Source organism: Saimiri boliviensis, chromosome X (assembly GCF_048565385.1).
Source record: "Saimiri boliviensis isolate mSaiBol1 chromosome X, mSaiBol1.pri, whole genome shotgun sequence".
NCBI classification, from domain to species: Eukaryota; Metazoa; Chordata; class Mammalia; order Primates; family Cebidae; genus Saimiri; species Saimiri boliviensis.
In genome coordinates, this window is record NC_133470.1 from 94,057,161 (window position 1) to 94,075,667 (window position 18,507).

An 18,507-nucleotide genomic window follows, 5' to 3' on the forward strand; every position below is an offset into this window, starting at 1 on the left:
TGTATACATGCTGTACCCAGTGAACATTTGTGTGACTATAACCTGAAGGAAGTCCCATAAAATGCAAAACATTTTCATAAAACATACATATGAATGACTACTGTAATAGAGAAGGCAGGTCATTATTCACAAATAATGCAATGACTCCTTTGCCCATCAGATGTTTTTACCTCGAGTTGGGGCCTTTAAACATCAACCAATTATGGTAAATGTTTAACTGTAGGAGTTCAGGCAGACAGCCAAATTCTAGATTCAAAGCTGTTGCTAGTTTTAGGTTAAGGAGTTTTTTTTTTTTCTTTTTTTTTCTTTTTTTAATTTTTAAGCAAGAACATTTCTGGATACTGGTTATGCTCTATTGTGGCTAGAGTCGCTGGAATTTGAATAAGTGAATTGGGCAGAACCCAGGTCTTAAAGAAATGGGTCTGGCAGTATTACCTGAATGTGGCAAAGAATAGGCTACCAAGAGTTCTAGGGAAATACTTCCCATGTATAACTTAGCTCTATTTACCTAAAGCTAGTTTATTCCCACAGACACAAAGAGAGAGAGAGAGTTGTTTTTCTTAGCTAAGCTTCTACAAAAAAACAACAAGCTTGGGGGAGGGGAGCAAAACGAATGTTTATGCGTTTTGCTTAGGAATCCCAGGTATTTGAAATACATACTTGATATAGCCAACTCCTTTGCTCCCCTCCCTTAGGTTTATTTACTTTCCTAACAAGCTTATTAACGAAATTATCAATCTGCATGAAACTGGTTTGAATACTGGCCCTTCCTCAAAATATTCCTACTCTCTTATGGAAGCACTAACAAGTAGGTAGAAGAAGGGGCCCAGACAATCCACACGTTGGATTTGCAGCCACTGGCTATTTCAGATTCAGCTGCTAAAGCGTCTTTGGTATAGACAATGAGGGGCGACTGAAGTGACTTTTCTTAGTCCATTTCCTCTCTTTCTCTCCGTCTCCGTAAGGTATTCCTTGGGTCTCTTCCTTTTCCCTCTTCACAGTCCCTCCGGCGCAGTCCCAAAGCATCACACCGGGTCCTCTAACCCCCTTTCCCTAACGTCTCCCAACTACCACCCCCTTCCCCAATCAAAGTCCTCTCCCGGTCACCACCAAAGCCCGGAGAAGTGGAACGCACACAATGCTTCCCTTATAGGGCTTGAGTTCGGAACTGGGCATGCTCAGTAGCCAAAGCAGATTTCTCTCTCTCTCTCTCTCTCTCTCTCTCTCTCTCTCTCTCTCTCTCTCTCTCTCTCTCTCTCTCTCTCTCTCTCTTTGGTCGCAAGTGCGGCATCTCTCCCAGTCCCACGCCTCTCTTTCCTCAACCCTTATCCCCTATCCCATATCCCCACCCCCAACTCCAAAATTAACCAGCGTAACCCTTTCTGCGCCAAAGGCCCACGGAGTTCTAAGGTGCAGATAATTAACCCCTCTTCTCCGAAGCCCGCTAAATAGTCTCACTTTAGGCTAAAGCCTCACACTTTCGCCTTAAAGCCCCCGGCCCCTTAACGCGCAGACAGGTAGGGGGAGTGCGAATACTACTGGATCCTAGGAAATTGGTTCCCAAGAAGGCTCCATCCAGGATCGCCTGGTACGGAGAAGTATTCCAGGAGCCCTCTGTTCTGCGGGGTGACAATTAGCCAAAGGTACTGTATCCGTGACACAAAATTCAAGTATGATTGTTGCATCTGAATGTCATTGTTGTTGACTCATTCCCCTCCGTCCTGTAATTTTTCAATTCCGCGTAGACTCGACGACCCTATAGATCTGCTTCGGCCTCCCTTTCCCAGGCTTTCCAGTGTTTCTTTGGCTCTTCAGGCTTCTTGGTTGTTCTCCCAAAGGAATGCCCCTTCGGGGTTTGTGTGCGTGCGTGTGTGTGTGTGTGTGTTCCCTCGTTATTAGGGGACTAGAAGAGAATAAAAGGACGCGAGTGTGCGTGTATGTGGTGGGGGGATGGAGGCAAGTGAGCCGTTGTTAGAGGACTGGGGTCTCCACGCCTGAGGAAAGGGGTCGCTCCTCCCTAGGGAATGTTTTAGGCATAAAGAGGGGGCGGGTTCCGGGAGGAAAGCGAACTGCCTTTCTGGGTATGCGGGGGTAGAAGAGGAATCAAATAGGCATGTCTGGGTGGGGGCCGGGGGTAGGAGCTCAGGAATGTGAGGGAGTCGAAGTGGTCCAGTGTTGGGAGGGAGGACTGCTTGTGTGCGGGGGTGTGGGAGGTGGAGGGCGGGGGCGGGGATTCAGCGCGTGTATGTAAAGGTGCAGCCCGTGTGCTAGGCGCTGGGTGCGCGCGCGGTGTCTGTTCGGGTGCGCGCCCGCGCGCGCTGCTGCCCGCCTGCCCGCCTGCTCGCCTGCTAGGGCTGCTCGGTGGGTTTGACGGGCGAGCGGACGCGGAGAAGCTCTGTCCGGAATCACGTAGAGACCATCGTGGAAATAGCAGCGCAGGTCACGGCTCCGCGGGCCCTGGACTAGACGCTGGGCTCTAGAGGTGGGTAAATTTCCAGCGGGGGCTGCACAAGCTGCACCGACAGGCGCGCTGTCTCTTTCCCCGCTTGGCTCAATAGCGCGTGTGCGTGTGAGTGTGTGTGTGTGTGCGCGCGTGTGTGTGTGTCTGATCGCGCACGCGCGCGCAGGGGGCAGGTAGCTTATTATTTTTAGTTTGGGTGCTGTTGGCTTGGGGCCGGTTGAGTGGCCAAAGTGGCCGAGGTGGCTAATCCTCCGCTCCACCTCCCACTTGCCTGCCTGCGGCGCGGTCGCACGCGACTGAAGACCGGAAAGGATCCGGGTGTCCTTGGCATCGCTGCCCCCACATCCCCCGGGCGGCCAGGACGGCGGAGCAAGTGTACTGGTCTCGGGTGGCTCCCGCTGTCGGGCCACTGGGCTGGTTTGGGCTTTATTTTTGCGCCCCACTCGAAGCTACTTTCCGCAGACGTGGATCTAAGGCTCCCGGCAGTGGCCCGCGAGCTGGTCGGAGATTGCTAGCGCTCGGCAAGACTAGGAATACCAGAGGAAGAGCCAGCCGGTGGGTAACTCTGAAAGCCCGACGAGCGCTGCCAGCGCGACTTTGCAAGGTGCCTAAATGCTGAGCTGATTTCTGTCATGATGAGAGCAGGATTTATGTAGCTGTCCGGGAGGCATGGGGGCGGAGAACAGGGGAGGGGGAGCCAGGGCCGCCGCTCGCAGCCAAAAAACCACAGGGTCGGTCTACCTGTGGTAAACAGGTCAGTGACACCCTAGTGCCCACGTCTTCCAGGCCTGATCTGGCCATCTCTTCCTCCTCACCTCCCGCACGCCTGGGTCCAGAGAGGTCGACCGAAACTCTGGCAGCTGCCCCTTCTGGGACGGGAGGGCGCGGAAAAATGTGTGCGCAGCGGGACTGAGGCCCCCGCGACATCCCGCGCGGTACCCTGCCTACCCTGCACGGCCCGCCAGGCTGCTGCTTGGGCCCCTGACGCGGAGCGGGGCTGCGCGCCGGCTCCGGAAACTGGGATGCGGCAAAACATTGCGGTACCCAGCGGCCTCGCCAGCCTCCTCGCCGCCAGCCCGAGGTAGCGCACCGGGGGCGGTTTTGGCCGGGTCTCTCCGCGGACCTCCTCCACCCCCATCCAAGCCTTAGGTGGGCCAGCGAGGTTTCCCGAGTGAGGAGTAGGGGAGCCACCCCTGCTCACCCCCCCCTGCAGCCCACCAGTGGTCTGCTCCCCTCAGGCCGGCTCTGTCCTCCCAGTCGCGGAGTGCCAGGCGCGGCGCTCTGGAGGATGCAGGATTTGATTTTGGTAGGGCTAGGTTTGTTCAGTCCTGGCGGGTCGTGGGAGCCCAGGGTCTTGCGGGGCGCAGAGAGGAAGACTGAGAGACCGACAGGGAGACGGACAGCTCCCAGCAGCCACATAGAAGGCTCTTGGTACCCAGCTGGTACTTTGTGGGCTTTTTCTTTTCTTTTTTCCGTTTTTCCCTTGATGTTTAAATGTGCATGTTTCCGTGGTACCACGCGAATGTGAGGCTTTATTCACATACATCCAGTGCCTGCCTTTACCCTCTTTGTAGCTCCGTTCTCGAAGCTCTCTTTCTTCCTTTCTCCACTTCTCCGTGGTCTCTTGCCCTTTCAGTGCCTCTTTCTCCGTCTCCTTGGTGGACCAACTGGACTCTTTCTCTCTCTTGCCTGCCCCTCCAGCTGCTTGTGGCTTCCTCTGTTTCACAAGAGCTGCATTCGGGAACTTCCTGGCTCGTTCTAGTGCCTTTTCCCCCCTTGCTACTTAAAGTAGAATTTGCCAGGAGGAGGAGGGCAGCTTCTTATGCGTTTTCAGATTTGTTGAGATTCCTGGCTCTTGTTTTTGTACTGAATTCAGATTCTAAGGTTTTGTTTTTTGTTGTTGTTGTTGTTTTTTTTTTTTTTTTTTTTTTTTTTTTTTTCCTGCGCTTGTTTTTTAGTTTGGTTGCTTTTGGGTTTCTTTGTTTTGAAGTGGGTGGGGTGGTGGTTTAGTGACAAGAAATGACTCAACTGAACCAAAATAGCTGTTGAAAACCACATTCATAACAAGGCAAAAATATCAAGTGAAATTTTGATCTTGCAATGAAAGTTGTTTTAGGTGATGTCATAGTTAAGAATTATGACTTCTTTTTGCAATGCCAATCATGCTGTCATGGTGAATAGGGGAAATGCACGTCTATATGGCAGCCAAATAGCATCTCAGCAGTGCTGGCTGTATTCTGAACCAAACTACTTAAAATGCAAATCCTCCTGGGTCATGGCTAATGGATTGTCTACCTTGAGGCATGTTCGGTTTTACCATTTGCGGTTTCCTCGTGGGTAAAATAAACAAAGGAGTTTCTGTGTGACACTTCTTTCTTTGCATCATTTCCTTGTTGCGTGTTCTTGGGAATTTTATTTATTTAATTAATATTTGGTGGTAACCATATTGAAATTACAACCAGCTTCCCATTGACGGTGGAAAAGACGTTGCTAAAATAGCATCAATAAAATGCACTCTGCTTGTGTTCTGTTTAATCTTTTCCAGGAAGTATTGTGCATATTTGTGTATGTGTGCAGTATTTAAGGACCTGAATACGATGGGTTAATTTGCTAAGCATTAAACTCTACCAACAAGTGATTTTTTAGTTGTTTGTAGTCGGGGACATGGGGTGGGAATATTAGGAGGGGGAGTGAGTGTTTGGAACTGATGATTTCAGGACAAAAAATCTGCTGTACTGAACATATTTGGTGCTGTAGGAAAAGGTACTCAAAGATTGTGATGTATGAACTCTTCCTCAGCAGTTGCAGTCTGTGGTCAAAGTGAAAGAGAAAAGGAGTTAAGCCGAGGGTCAGTCGGACCTGGGTTCAAAATGGTAAATAAAGGTGCTTGAGAGTGCCAGGCAGGCAAGAGAGCCAATTCTCAAGGTGGAAAGGCTGCCTGGAGATTAGCTAAGCAGTGAAGGAATAAGCAGGTTACTCTGCTGCTTTCAGAGACTCAAAGACAAAAGCCTTTTGCTCCCTCTTTGGGAGATGACTGACAGGAAATTAGACACTCTTTATTTACCAGAAAATAAAATGTGGCCATCCCTTACTCAGTTGTTTTTCTAGAATCTCACAGAGTCATCTGTGTCTTTGAAGGCGGTAGTGTACAGGAGTAAACTGATTGACAGCAGTGAGCTTACTTATGGGGCTACAGCACAAGCAAATATCTTCCCAGGTCACTGTCTCCTGATTTTTTAACAGTCCCCTTACAGCAACCCAATCCTCCCATTTCATCTTCCAATAAACTCTGGGCTCTATATGTTTCTTATGCAGCCTCTCTATCTAGCTGAAGTTTAGAGAACAGATATCCACTAATCAAAATGTCTTTGTGGTGCAAACTCAATGGCATACTTGATGGTCTGGGTTGGTCATTTGAAGTGCACATAGGAAGCTTAAGGACTGTGTTCAAGGGCAGAGTTTGATGGTCCATGTAGAAAATATATTATCAGATTATAAGATTTAAGCATGATTAATAACATATTTTCCAATTGTTGGTTGTGTTCTACACATGTAAATTTTGTATAAACTGCAGGTATAGAAAACAAAATGTATGGCAGTTTTAGTGGTTATTATTGTTTGACTGAGTGAGACTATTTGGAGGTTTGGTTGCCCTAAAAATACAACACTGGCAATTATAGCCATGTGTTGACTGTGGTATGATTTAAACACAAATAATTTTTCAAGTAATCACCATTGAAAAATGTTTTCTTTTTATTTTTTAGATTATTTCTCTTTATTCAGAAGCATACAGTTGTTTGCTGATTGCAAGAAGATGTTTCTTTGGCTGTTTCTGATTTTGTCAGCCCTGATTTCTTCGACAAATGCAGATTCTGACATATCGGTGGAAATTTGCAATGTGTGCTCCTGCGTTTCAGTTGAGAATGTACTCTATGTCAACTGTGAGAAGGTTTCAGTCTACAGACCAAATCAGCTGAAACCACCTTGGTCTAATTTTTATCACCTCAATTTCCAAAACAATTTTTTAAATATTCTGTATCCAAATACATTCTTGAATTTTTCACATGCAGTATCCCTGCATCTGGGAAATAATAAACTGCAGAACATTGAGGGAGGAGCCTTTCTTGGGCTCAGTGCATTAAAGCAGTTGCACTTGAACAACAATGAATTAAAGATTCTCCGAGCTGACACTTTCCTTGGCATAGAGAACTTGGAGTATCTCCAGGCTGACTACAATTTAATCAAATATATTGAACGAGGAGCCTTCAATAAGCTCCACAAACTGAAAGTTCTTATTCTTAATGACAATCTGATTTCATTCCTTCCTGATAATATTTTCCGATTTGCATCTTTGACCCATCTGGATATACGAGGGAACAGAATCCAGAAGCTCCCTTATATCGGAGTTCTGGAACACATTGGCCGTGTCGTTGAACTGCAACTAGAAGATAACCCTTGGAACTGTAGCTGTGATTTGTTGCCTTTAAAAGCTTGGCTGGAAAACATGCCATATAACATTTACATAGGAGAAGCTATCTGTGAAACTCCCAGTGACTTATATGGAAGGCTTTTAAAAGAAACCAACAAACAAGAATTATGCCCCATGGGCACTGGCAGTGATTTTGATGTGCGCATCCTGCCTCCATCTCAGCTGGAAAATGGCTACACCACTCCCAATGGTCACACTACCCAAACATCTTTACACAGATTAGTAACTAAACCACCAAAAACAACAAATCCTTCCAAGATCTCTGGAATTGTGGCAGGCAAAGCACTCTCCAATCGCAATCTCAGTCAGATTGTGTCTTACCAAACAAGGGTGCCTCCTCTAACACCTTGCCCGGCCCCTTGCTTCTGCAAAACACATCCTTCAGATTTGGGACTGAGTGTGAACTGCCAAGAGAAAAATATACAGTCTATGTCTGAATTGATACCAAAACCTTTAAATGCCAAGAAGCTGCATGTCAATGGCAATAGCATCAAGGACGTGGACATGTCAGACTTCACTGACTTTGAAGGACTGGATTTGCTTCATTTAGGCAGCAATCAAATTACAGTGATTAAGGGAGACGTATTTCACAATCTTACTAATTTACGCAGGCTATATCTCAATGGCAATCAAATTGAAAGACTCTCTCCTGAAATATTTTCAGGTCTTCATAATCTGCAGTATCTGTATTTGGAATACAATTTGATTAAGGAAATTTTAGCAGGCACTTTTGACTCGATGCCAAATTTGCAGTTACTGTACTTAAACAATAATCTCCTAAAGAGCCTGCCTGTTTACATTTTCTCTGGAGCACCCTTAGCTAGACTGAACCTGAGGAACAATAAATTCATGTACCTACCTGTCAGTGGGGTCCTTGATCAGTTGCAGTCTCTTACACAGATTGACTTGGAGGGCAACCCATGGGACTGTACTTGTGACTTGGTAGCATTAAAGCTGTGGCTGGAGAAGTTGAGTGATGGGATTGTTGTAAAAGAACTGAAATGTGAGACGCCTGTTCAGTTTGCCAACATTGAACTGAAGTCCCTCAAAAATGAAATCTTATGTCCCAAACTTTTAAATAAGCCGTCTGCACCATTCACGAGCCCGGCACCTGCCATTACATTCACCACTCCTTTAGGTCCCATTCGAAGTCCTCCTGGTGGCCCAGTGCCTCTGTCTATTTTAATCTTAAGTATCTTAGTGGTTCTCATTTTAACTGTGTTTGTTGCTTTTTGCCTTCTTGTTTTTGTTCTGCGACGCAACAAGAAACCCACAGTAAAGCACGAAGGCCTGGGGAATCCTGAATGTGGCTCCATGCAGCTGCAGCTAAGGAAGCATGACCACAAAACCAGTAAAAAGGATGGACTGAGCACAGAAGCTTTCATTCCACAAACTATAGAACAAATGAGCAAGAGCCACACTTGTGGCTTGAAAGAGTCAGAAACTGGGTTCATGTTTTCAGATCCTCCAGGACAGAAAGTTGTTATGAGAAATGTGGCTGACAAGGAGAAAGATTTATTACATGTGGATACCAGGAAGAGACTGAGCACAATTGATGAGCTGGATGAATTATTCCCTAGCAGGGATTCCAATGTGTTTATTCAGAATTTTCTTGAAAGCAAAAAAGAATATAATAGCATAGGTGTCAGTGGTTTTGAGATCCGCTATCCAGAAAAACAACCAGACAAAAAAAATAAGAAGTCACTGATAGGTGGCAACCACAGTAAAATTGTCGTGGAACAAAGGAAGAGTGAGTATTTTGAACTGAAGGCAAAACTGCAGAGTTCCCCTGACTACCTACAGGTCCTCGAGGAGCAAACAGCTTTGAACAAGATCTAGGTCATATAATTTTACTTCATACAAAGGACATTTATTTAATGATGAAAGTGCCTTTTGTTGACTTCTAACTTCCAAATACTATATTATCAATAGGCATAGAGGCAGGTGTTTCCAAGGGTATCTCATTAACTGTAGCTGCAAAGATGTGTCAAGTAGAAGAGAATTTGTTTAATAGATTTTACTACATAAAACCTATACTGTGGAGTCCTGTGGGGATACTGCAAACTCTATTGCCAAAGGGATGCTTTATATACATAATACTGAATTTAACCTCAAGAGGCAAATCTGTTTTGTACCCCAATGCAAAACCTTCGTCTCTTTGTGCTTTGTAAAGCAAACTCAAGAGAACTGGTACAGATATTTGTACCTCAGCTGGGTCCTTTATCTTGCACGTAGATTAAATTGGTGGAACTGGAATAATCCTTTTGATTTGTGGCATTGTAACAACTCCGTGTAAAGATTATCTGAAAAGTGAAAAAAAAAAAAAAAAAAAAAAAGCATGCAAAGAGAGAACACTCGATAGTATTTGTAAATTGGTAAACTTTATGGCCTGCATCTTGAAACTGCTGGATTTATAATGTTAAATTGTACAAATACTTGTTTAAATATAACATGCATTACATAACTATAAATAAATTTGAACACTTTAAGCATTACCTGTCTATACATAAAAATCTAAAAGAAAAAATCAACGTGAGTTAGATAGCGTTTGTGATGATCTGAAGAAATATGTGATGTTTATCAGAATTAAACATGGCTCAAATTAAACTAACACTAGAGTTTGTTCTCAGTTATGTGAAATACCCACAATCCTTAAAGGTTGTCCAAAATTAGCAGAGTGCTTGCTGTGTGAGCGCACCCAAAGCTATTTTTGTAACATAATTCATATTTATGAAGTACTTTGTATACTAAATAGGAAAATATGTACTCCTTAATATGTATTTAATATGCCTGACTTGTTTTCCTGATCACAGTGAATTTGCCAGTAAGTATAGATGTAGACAGAAAAAATATACTAAACTGAAACAAGCCGATGTGTACAGAAATATTCTGGACTTTATGATCAGGTGTAACTTAAAAACAAACAAAAAAAAATTAAAAACAAAAAAAGAAAAAATACAAAAGAAAATTCAATTTTGTGCTATTCTTGTGAATTTAGCATATTAGCTTCAGATTTGTTACCAATTGTGCATTTAAAAATAAGTTCCTTAGTTTTCTAGTATTGTGTCTGGGGCAGTTGTTACTTGCCATCAATTGTCTTGCTTTTCAGGATTCTATGAGCTTAATTCAAATAGTGTACACTACAAGTATTTAAAAAATAATGGATAAGGTTAATAATTATATCTTGTATGCATCAGTATCCTGTTCTTTCATCATTCAGACTACTATCAGATAATCTAGTAGAATTGTAAACATCATGGTTATCTTGGCTATGAAAGCCACACTGTAAGAATGCTTACATTGGTTTCAGATGAGTTCACAGTGCAAGTACAAATGATACGCCCCTGTGTTTGCTTGTGCTAAGATCTAAGTCAAAATTTGTTAAAGGACTAAAGTAACTGATAATGGGTGATGTCAGAACTTTTGTAGGAGTTCCCGATTAGCAAAGTGATATTCAGAAACACATTGTCTTCTTGGCCTGCCTGCTGCATATATATAGAGAGATAGATATACATAGATATACATATATATGTGTGTGTGTATATATATGCATGTATATATATATGTGTGTGTATATATACACACACACACATATATATATATATATATATATATATATATATATATATATATATATATGTGGGGGGGGGGGTGGGTGCGTGTGTGTGTGTCTGTGTTCCATCTCTTATAATTACCTTATGGATCAGTAACCAAGAAGGTAAACATAGCCATTCCTCATGATTTCAAGTGGCATATTTCTTGTTGCAGCTTCCAAAATGATATTATGTTTATAGCTGCAATATCAGTTCCTTTATTAATCACTAATTTCGGGGCTTTATGTGTTTGTTGCAAGACAAACGAAGCTTGGCATTCTTGGGTGTGTGTGTACGTGTGTTTGTGCGTGTATGCGTATGTATGTATATTTCTGGGTATATATTCATACATATAGATAATTTGGAAATCTTTTTTAGATAGAAAAAAATGTCTCCATGTGTATGTGTTGGTGCTCTCAAAAGTTTAGTGTGGAATTTTAATTTTTATGACATCTGTGAAAACTTTATATGAATATAAAAATCCAAACAAATGACTGCTTTCTGATCTTGAAAGAAAAGATAAGATGTGTGCCCAACAGCTTTTTTCATCTACAATTTCATAAGGACTTTTGATATGCCATTACCATGCATGCACACATCCATGGATTAAAGGGCTCCTAATGTATACTGACAGGATAAAGATGCAAAGGCTTCAAAGAAAGTGTTTTAGTTTAGTCTGTCAATAAAATATGACTTGAGGGATCTTAAATAGACACTTATAAGAGGAACAGAAAGTTCCATCCATGATCTGGGGATAATAAGTCATTGGAATGATGCTTTTTATTCAGTGTGGTGATGTTTTGAGGATGTTCAAGGTTTCCACAGAATTGTCAATGGAAAGAGTACCTGCCACCATCTCAAAAGCTTGCTGTAGCATATTGGCTATCTCATACTCTTCTGCTGAAAGATATAAATGTTCACCTTTTTAAAAAAAAAAAAAGTAATTTAACATACGTGGTTATTTGGAGGTTCAAATTGTAAATGAAAGTAACAAATCCTTGGTTAAGGCTAACATATTTTCCTTAACTAAAGTCATTGTGCCTACATTATATAGTGTATACAATTTTGCACCTGTCTCTCATTAGTTCTACTTGTACATTTTATGATAATGTAGTTAGGCATAAATTCTGAGTTGAGTACAAGAACAGTTAAAATACTGTATCTACATTTTGTTGGCTTCAACTATAAACTTGATGTTAGTTTAACCCCTTGAGAAGTGATATGTACATCAGTACAGGATTTTTAGTGGAACATTGATGCAAACCTATAAAATCCAAGAAGTGCTCATTTCTAATGTGGTCTGACACATCATGGGCTTCTTGGCACTATATTCATGTGTATGGACTATGTTAGAATGGTTACAAACAAATTTAGACCTTATGAAATCAGTGAAGGGGTTGAGATAATATATTGTGTCCGTGTAATATAAATCAAGTTTTAAATTATTTTTTTATGAAATCAATAAAGATGACTCAATTCTTTAAAAGTAAGTCTTTGTGTAATTTTATGAGAAAGCAGCTATTAAAGTATAGTGATTCAAGTCTATAAGGCAATTTATATTCTACATTTAGTTTTTCATTCTGAATAACATGAAAAAGTATATTAATTAGAAATTTATTTAAGACCATCTTTCTTTTGTTGCTTTTTTAAAAACATTCACTTTTTTTAAGCCATAAGGATGCATAAATTATAGAGGGCATGACCTTATGAGTAATCAACAGGTATTTTGGAAATAACAGAACATGTCTAGAAATGTATGGTGGTAATATTAATCTATAATTTTTTGCATGATTTGTACATTGACATTGTATGAAATGAGCACACTGAGGTTTTTTTTTTGTTGTTGTTGTTGTTGTTATTGTCGCATCCAAAGAGCTGGAGAGAAACTATATTAGGATTGTATTTATAATCACTATTTTAAAATAAAGTAAAAAAAAATATTGCATTGTTTTTACCCTGATTTGATTAGTATTTTAGGTTAATTTGTAAGAGAAAATCAAGAAATGCTGTAAAAGCTAATGTAAATCACAGAAAAGAACTGTTTTAATGACTTTTGTTTGCTTTTAATAACATCAAGCTATTAGAATTTATTAATTGCCATTTTTATGAAAGTATTAATAAAATTGTTTGCTACAATATTTTTGAAGCCACAGTTTGTTAAATATATTTGTCTTTCCATTATTTTTCAGAAAAAATAAAGCAGTAACTAAACTGATCATTTCACCCAGATTTGAGGGTAAGATATAGCTTTAGAATACTGTTTGTATTCGACTTAATCGCTAAATGTCTGTTTAAAAAAATGCTTTCTTTAGAAACATACTTGCAATCTGTGTTCCTTTCCACTGGCAGCCCCTCTGCAGAAGAGTCAGACAGTGCCAAGATCAACATGCTTCGATCCTTGACCATTCTTTTTAATCAGTTGGAATCTGACATAACTTCAGATAGGCAAATATGAATATTCAATCTTAACTATGCTCAAATACTTTTAGAAAACCTTCAGTACCTCTGTATTCCATTGCCAGTTTGACTGATTACAAGTTAGTTACCCACATATGAAGTAAATTGTGATTTGCATTTGGTTCTGTTAAAGATTACCAAAATTATCAATCCATCACTTTACCACAATTATTACTGTTGAGGAAAATGAACCAATCGCATTACAGTTAACTTGAGGGCTGAAATAAATACAACTGGCTATACTGACCAATACAGTGGGTTGAAGGTTCATATATATCTGAGAAGAAAAGTAAAGACAGAAACAGAGAGAGAGAGAGGCAGAATATAAATTAAGATTGTTATTGCTTTACACATATACATAGGTATGCTGAAGGTGTGAACAGTATAGACAACATATACATGTGTTTTTAGATTAAATGTCTTATGCATCTGAGGAGATACATCACAGGATTGTGCTATTTATGAGTACTGAGCACAGAGCTTTGGGTTCCAGCCACTTCTGTTATGTAGACAAGTGGCATCAAATCAAGGTTTGGCATCATTTCTAGTGCTCATCCAATTAGTCACTATGGTCAGATGGGGCGAACTAAAATATCCTGTTTGTGGCTTCACTTACCGGGAATAACTGGTGGCATATATCAAGTTCACCTGATAATTGTTAACTCTCAATTTTAGATTTCCTAAGGATCTGTTTGTTCATTTAAAAGCAAATGGGAAGTCAAATGAATTTTGATAACTTACTTTGTACAAAACTGCCCTTGATCTAATTTTGAATTTTATTTTGTTTTATTTATTTATTTGTTTGTTTCACGTGTTTTTAGTTTCTACTGGTTGATAGGATTGTATTTTAAAAGAGAAAATTAAGGAAGGGAAATTGTGTTGTCTATCTTATGTGAAATGATGCATTTTTTCAATTTTTTAAAAATTATTTTAACCTGTTGTTCTTATGTCTACAGGGGGAAAAGAAAGTAGGGCTCTGAGACATTTGAATATTTTAGGCCAAATAATTGCTATTGAGAATAAAGATTCAAACTTCTCATTAATTCATAATTAACATTTCCACTGACAATAGGACCCAGAATCAGGAGAGAAATACTCAGCTCTCCACTTCAGTTTACTTTTGCAAACGCTGCCTAAATAGAAATAGAAATTCTGGTGATTCCGATAGCATCAAAAATCACAAATTACTTGTTTACCTTAAAAAGCTCACGAATGAGGTCTTTGGAGAATTAATGTTAATAATGTAATGAATAACCATAGAGCAGCACCTTTAAATTAGCTTTAGGAAGTTAATAGTCTTTATAAGTTCCTGAACAATATATTTCTTTTAGCTGGCACCTCACAAATACTAGATTGTGTCAGATGCTGCTGGTTAATAGCTAAAGGAAGGCATGTTGTGCAGTGGATATTACTCATGGAAGTGTTTGAAAATCATAGTAAGCTTTGTTCTCCCTGCTAAGACTTGCTATGTATATTTCTATCATTGTTTCATGTAAACTGAACCATTGTGGTAAAATTCTGGAGTTGGTATGGAGTAACTTTAATGCTGTTTTCACAAATAAAAGTTTTTTCTTATAGGCCACATTTGTAGCCATTCAGTGTGTTTATTAGTGTAAAATTAGTAAATCTCAAGTTCAAAAAGAAATGCAATAATCTGCTTTTTAACAGATTTAATCATTATATTAGTTTATATGGCTAGGCCAGGTCTACCTACACACATACACATACACACACACAAGAAAGATAGTAATGTGTGCAAACAGTAATTATGCACAAAGGAAATTATCTAGTTAATGTAAACAAATATGTCTACCTTGACCACCTAGATTTTTCAAATCCAAGTAGATATTGGGACCTGAATGTTAATTGTCCTTTTTTTTCTTTTTTCTTTTTCTTTTTCTTTTTTTTTGCCTACACTTTAAATTAAAACCTGACCAGTTTGTCATATATCATAGAAATTATGCCCAGCTTATCTCCTATCTCCTAAGACTTCTCTAGGTTTCAGTTATGTCTGTTGTCTGGATATTTTATTATTAGTTTTTGTTAACATTTTTCATTATTATCATCCCCATTTATAAGCTTAATAAATGTATAGTGCTATGTACCATTTTCAGGCATCCAGCCCAGGTGCAAATCAGTGCTGCTACTACCTTTCAAAAATGTTATTCAGAGAACCATGCAGAGGCATTTAGATCCAAAATAATTCTAGAATGAGGATTTAATTATAAATTATTGGAACAGGTACAGTTTTTTTGCCGTTAAAGAAGGAAAAGTTGGTTGAAAATTATGACTAAAGAGTTTCATAATGAATTTAAGACTGAGCAGGATAAGAATAGAGGACTATTAAAAGAAAAAGATATTTACTTATCAGATAGAATTCAGAACTTAAATACTGAACAAGAATATGGTAAATTAAGTCAAATCATAGACTTCTTTCTCATTATTATTTATCCCAGCTATATATCTTCTAAATAGATATGAAATCTAGGCTTTGTCAACACAATACTAATCTATAGCTTTTACAGAATCCACTGATCAATTAAAACATTTAATTACCTTTTCAACTCCTATGGATTTTTTTTCCCCCTTGGTAGACTAACATCAAGGATTGACTGATTCTCAAGGCCTCCTGATACAGTTTTTGCTGTCCAAAAATGATAAGTAGTCTTTGTGTTTAATAAGAATAAGAGATGAAATTGTGTATCACACAAAAGCATCATGATAGGGAGAGAAATAAATTAGTACAGACATTTGGGTTCCCAGATACCAAAACGGGTGATCAAAAAGCTGCTAGACCTTTTAGGTTGTTTTCAGGATTCTTATTTAAAATATATATATATATATATATATATATATATATATATATATATATATATATCTCAAGTGCCTATCTCAGAAGCTATTTCCTGTATGAATCCCCAGGAAGCCATGTATCTGCCATGGATCCCCTTGCTCCATAGCAGGATGTATCACATTTGCCAAGTCCTCCCTGCTGGAAATTTTTCTCTTCTGCTCTTACAAACAGCCAACACTACCTATGGCATGGGCTAGCTTAGGGAGATTTTTTTCACCGTATTTTGGTTGTTAGTGGCAATATACACAAAAAAGCTAGGAGTCTCAATCTCAGCATATATTCACCTTTTTAATATTACCATACTAGCAAGCATTTAGGTTGCGTATATGTTACACGTTGCATCTTTGTTTTTATTCATCAGTTATCCTGCAGCCCACAGAAGCTGCTAGTTATTATTTTCATCCCTCTCTTTCAAAGTGAAAGCTAGTGACCATCCTGAAAACTCAGTGACTTATAGATATAATCATCACACTTTTATCTCCCCATTTCCTTCTGTAACTTCTAGAAACAGAAAATTTAGTACAGTAAGTGATGGATTTAAAAGGATGTCCTATTGACACAAAAAATAATGATATGAAGACAGAGTGACTTATCAGAAAAAAAACAACTTTAAGAAGTAATTTCTTTTGTTTTAGGTTTTTTTTTGCATTGCAATTAGAATTCAATGCCTTACCTTGTGAGCTGAACCCAGTGAAATCAGTTTTTACTCTGGGGGCCATGCAATAACTAAAAATGCTATTATTGCTGACATGTGGGCAGGTTTGCCATGTGTTGCCATAAACATGGCTGCTATTTTCTCTTTGCACTTTCTACTTCAGAAAATATTCATTCTCTCAGATTTGGCACAGCCGCTGAAATGCTGCTGTACCAATTCTCACCATGAAAATTCAAAAAGAATCTTTTTTCTATATGTAACTAAGCACTTACATAAAAATGTGTATTGGGACCTGGATAAAAAAATCAGGATAAAGAAGATAACTAGTATGTCCATAAGAAAAATGGGTTTTAAGAGAAACAAAATGCAGGCATTTTATTAAAAATTACATCTACCACCTCCCTATGCAACATTTTTACTCTCTGCTCATTCTTCTTGGTTGCCTAGGCTGTGCTGCAGTGTACAATGTGTAAACAGTAACTGTGTTATTTAATCCCAAATGCATGTATGATTTCAGTTGCTTATTTGGATATTAACATGTTGGATGTGGCCAGTTTCTAACATAATATTTTTACTACAGCTAAGTGAAACTTCACTGAATGACTTGTATTTCATCTTAAAGGTTATCAGAGTAGGAGTAAACTAACAGGCTGTGCATCATTTTCAATGTTTAAATGCCATCACAGGAAGATTGAGTTTCTGTATTCTGAATTCCCAAGTAAGATTATTTGGTCCCACTTTCTTCTCTTTTGAAAGAGTAACTAGGGCTAGAGAGGTGAAGTAACTCCCCAAGGTCAGAAAATCTATTATGGCCAGTCTGGTCTAGGACCTGATTCTCCTCGCTCACAGGATCATGTTATTTTTGTTACACTGCTTTGTTTGGAAGTTCCAGAGAGGAAAATGAGCATCTGTGGGTGAGGTTTCAGGAAGACATTCCAATGCAGCATAAGGACGTTTTTTGTAAGGTTTTAGAATGCTCTATAACTGGAATGAACTAGATACAAAATACAGAGCTCTTAGTCCTTAGAAGTGTTCAAGCTGAGGATGGTTCTAACAAGGAGAATGGATGGTATTCAGGAAAATTTATTTCAGTGCAACCTTGGACTAGGTGATCTTGAAGGACACTTGGAACTCTAAGATACTAAGGATTCTGTAGCGTATACACTACAATCATTTACCGAGCAAGTCAAAACTATCAAATGTTTTTCATCCTGAATATGTAATTAAATGATCTTTATAGTTTAGTGACCAGCAGATGATCTCTACTAGTAGAATAAAAATTAATAACCCCAAAAATACCAGTTAGGTATTAGGCATCAAGACAAAAGGGACATAGTGTGAAATATCCCCCAGTATATAATGTTTGTGTTTTAAGCATCAGCATTTCAAAAAGAGTAGTCTCTGATGCTTAATTTTTTACAAAGGAAAAGCAAATTATTTTGTACATTGCACTGAAGATGGCACTGTAGTAACAACCTCACAGTAGAAATGCTGAGACATGCTGGTATATGTTATTTCAATCCTAAATTTCAATTTTGAGATTATTTCTTGAGCTTGGCAAATTGAACACAAAGGTTACTATCTTGTAGGATCATCTTTGCTAATTGGAATTGGGTGCAGTTGTTATTATTTACTCTCAGTAAGATAGAACTGAACTTTATTCCAAAGAATTGCAATTCAGGTTGCAGTTCAACAGACTATATTCAGAATATAACTGCACATTATCTGATGTATAAAAAAATTCTCAGAAATATTTAATTATATTCTATAAAGAGAGTTTTATTTTAAAAAATAGTAAACAGAAAATAAAACCATTCAGACCTCAAGGACTGTTGTATTTATTTGGGATGTTATTAATTTTTAAAGATTCAGAGTATACCCAGGATGACTCTGAAATGCAGTTTCTAGGTTTTCTTTATTCCATCCATATCAATAACTAGAACACCATCAAATGTGGCTACCATACAATTCCTGGTCTCTTTAATCACAAAGAGTATT

The 18,507-nt window shown here is 39.2% G+C and overlaps 1 protein-coding gene across 3 annotated transcripts; it reads left to right on the forward strand.

Moving 5' to 3' along the window:
• Positions 1-1,278: 1,278 nt before the first annotated feature.
• Positions 1,279-9,918, forward strand: SLITRK4 (SLIT and NTRK like family member 4). 3 transcript variants are annotated; one of them, XM_074391578.1, is made up of 2 exons: positions 1,279-1,643; positions 6,226-9,918. In XM_074391578.1, the coding sequence occupies exon 2, from the start codon at positions 6,276-6,278 to the stop codon at positions 8,787-8,789; it is 2,514 nt and encodes an 837-aa protein (XP_074247679.1). In that variant the 5' UTR covers positions 1,279-1,643; positions 6,226-6,275; the 3' UTR covers positions 8,790-9,918. The 3 variants fall into 3 exon arrangements, with proteins under 3 accessions (XP_074247679.1, XP_003939141.1, XP_010348053.1); XM_003939092.3 differs by lacking the exon at positions 1,279-1,643 and adding an exon at positions 2,251-2,482; XM_010349751.2 differs by lacking the exon at positions 1,279-1,643 and adding an exon at positions 2,595-3,016.
• Positions 9,919-18,507: the final 8,589 nt, after the last annotated feature.

Bases quoted from the DNA above. Each gene is read 5' to 3' on its own strand.
- SLITRK4 (XM_074391578.1), top strand. From the start codon at position 6,276: ATGTTTCTTTGGCTGTTTCTGATTTTGTCAGCCCTGATTTCTTCGACA.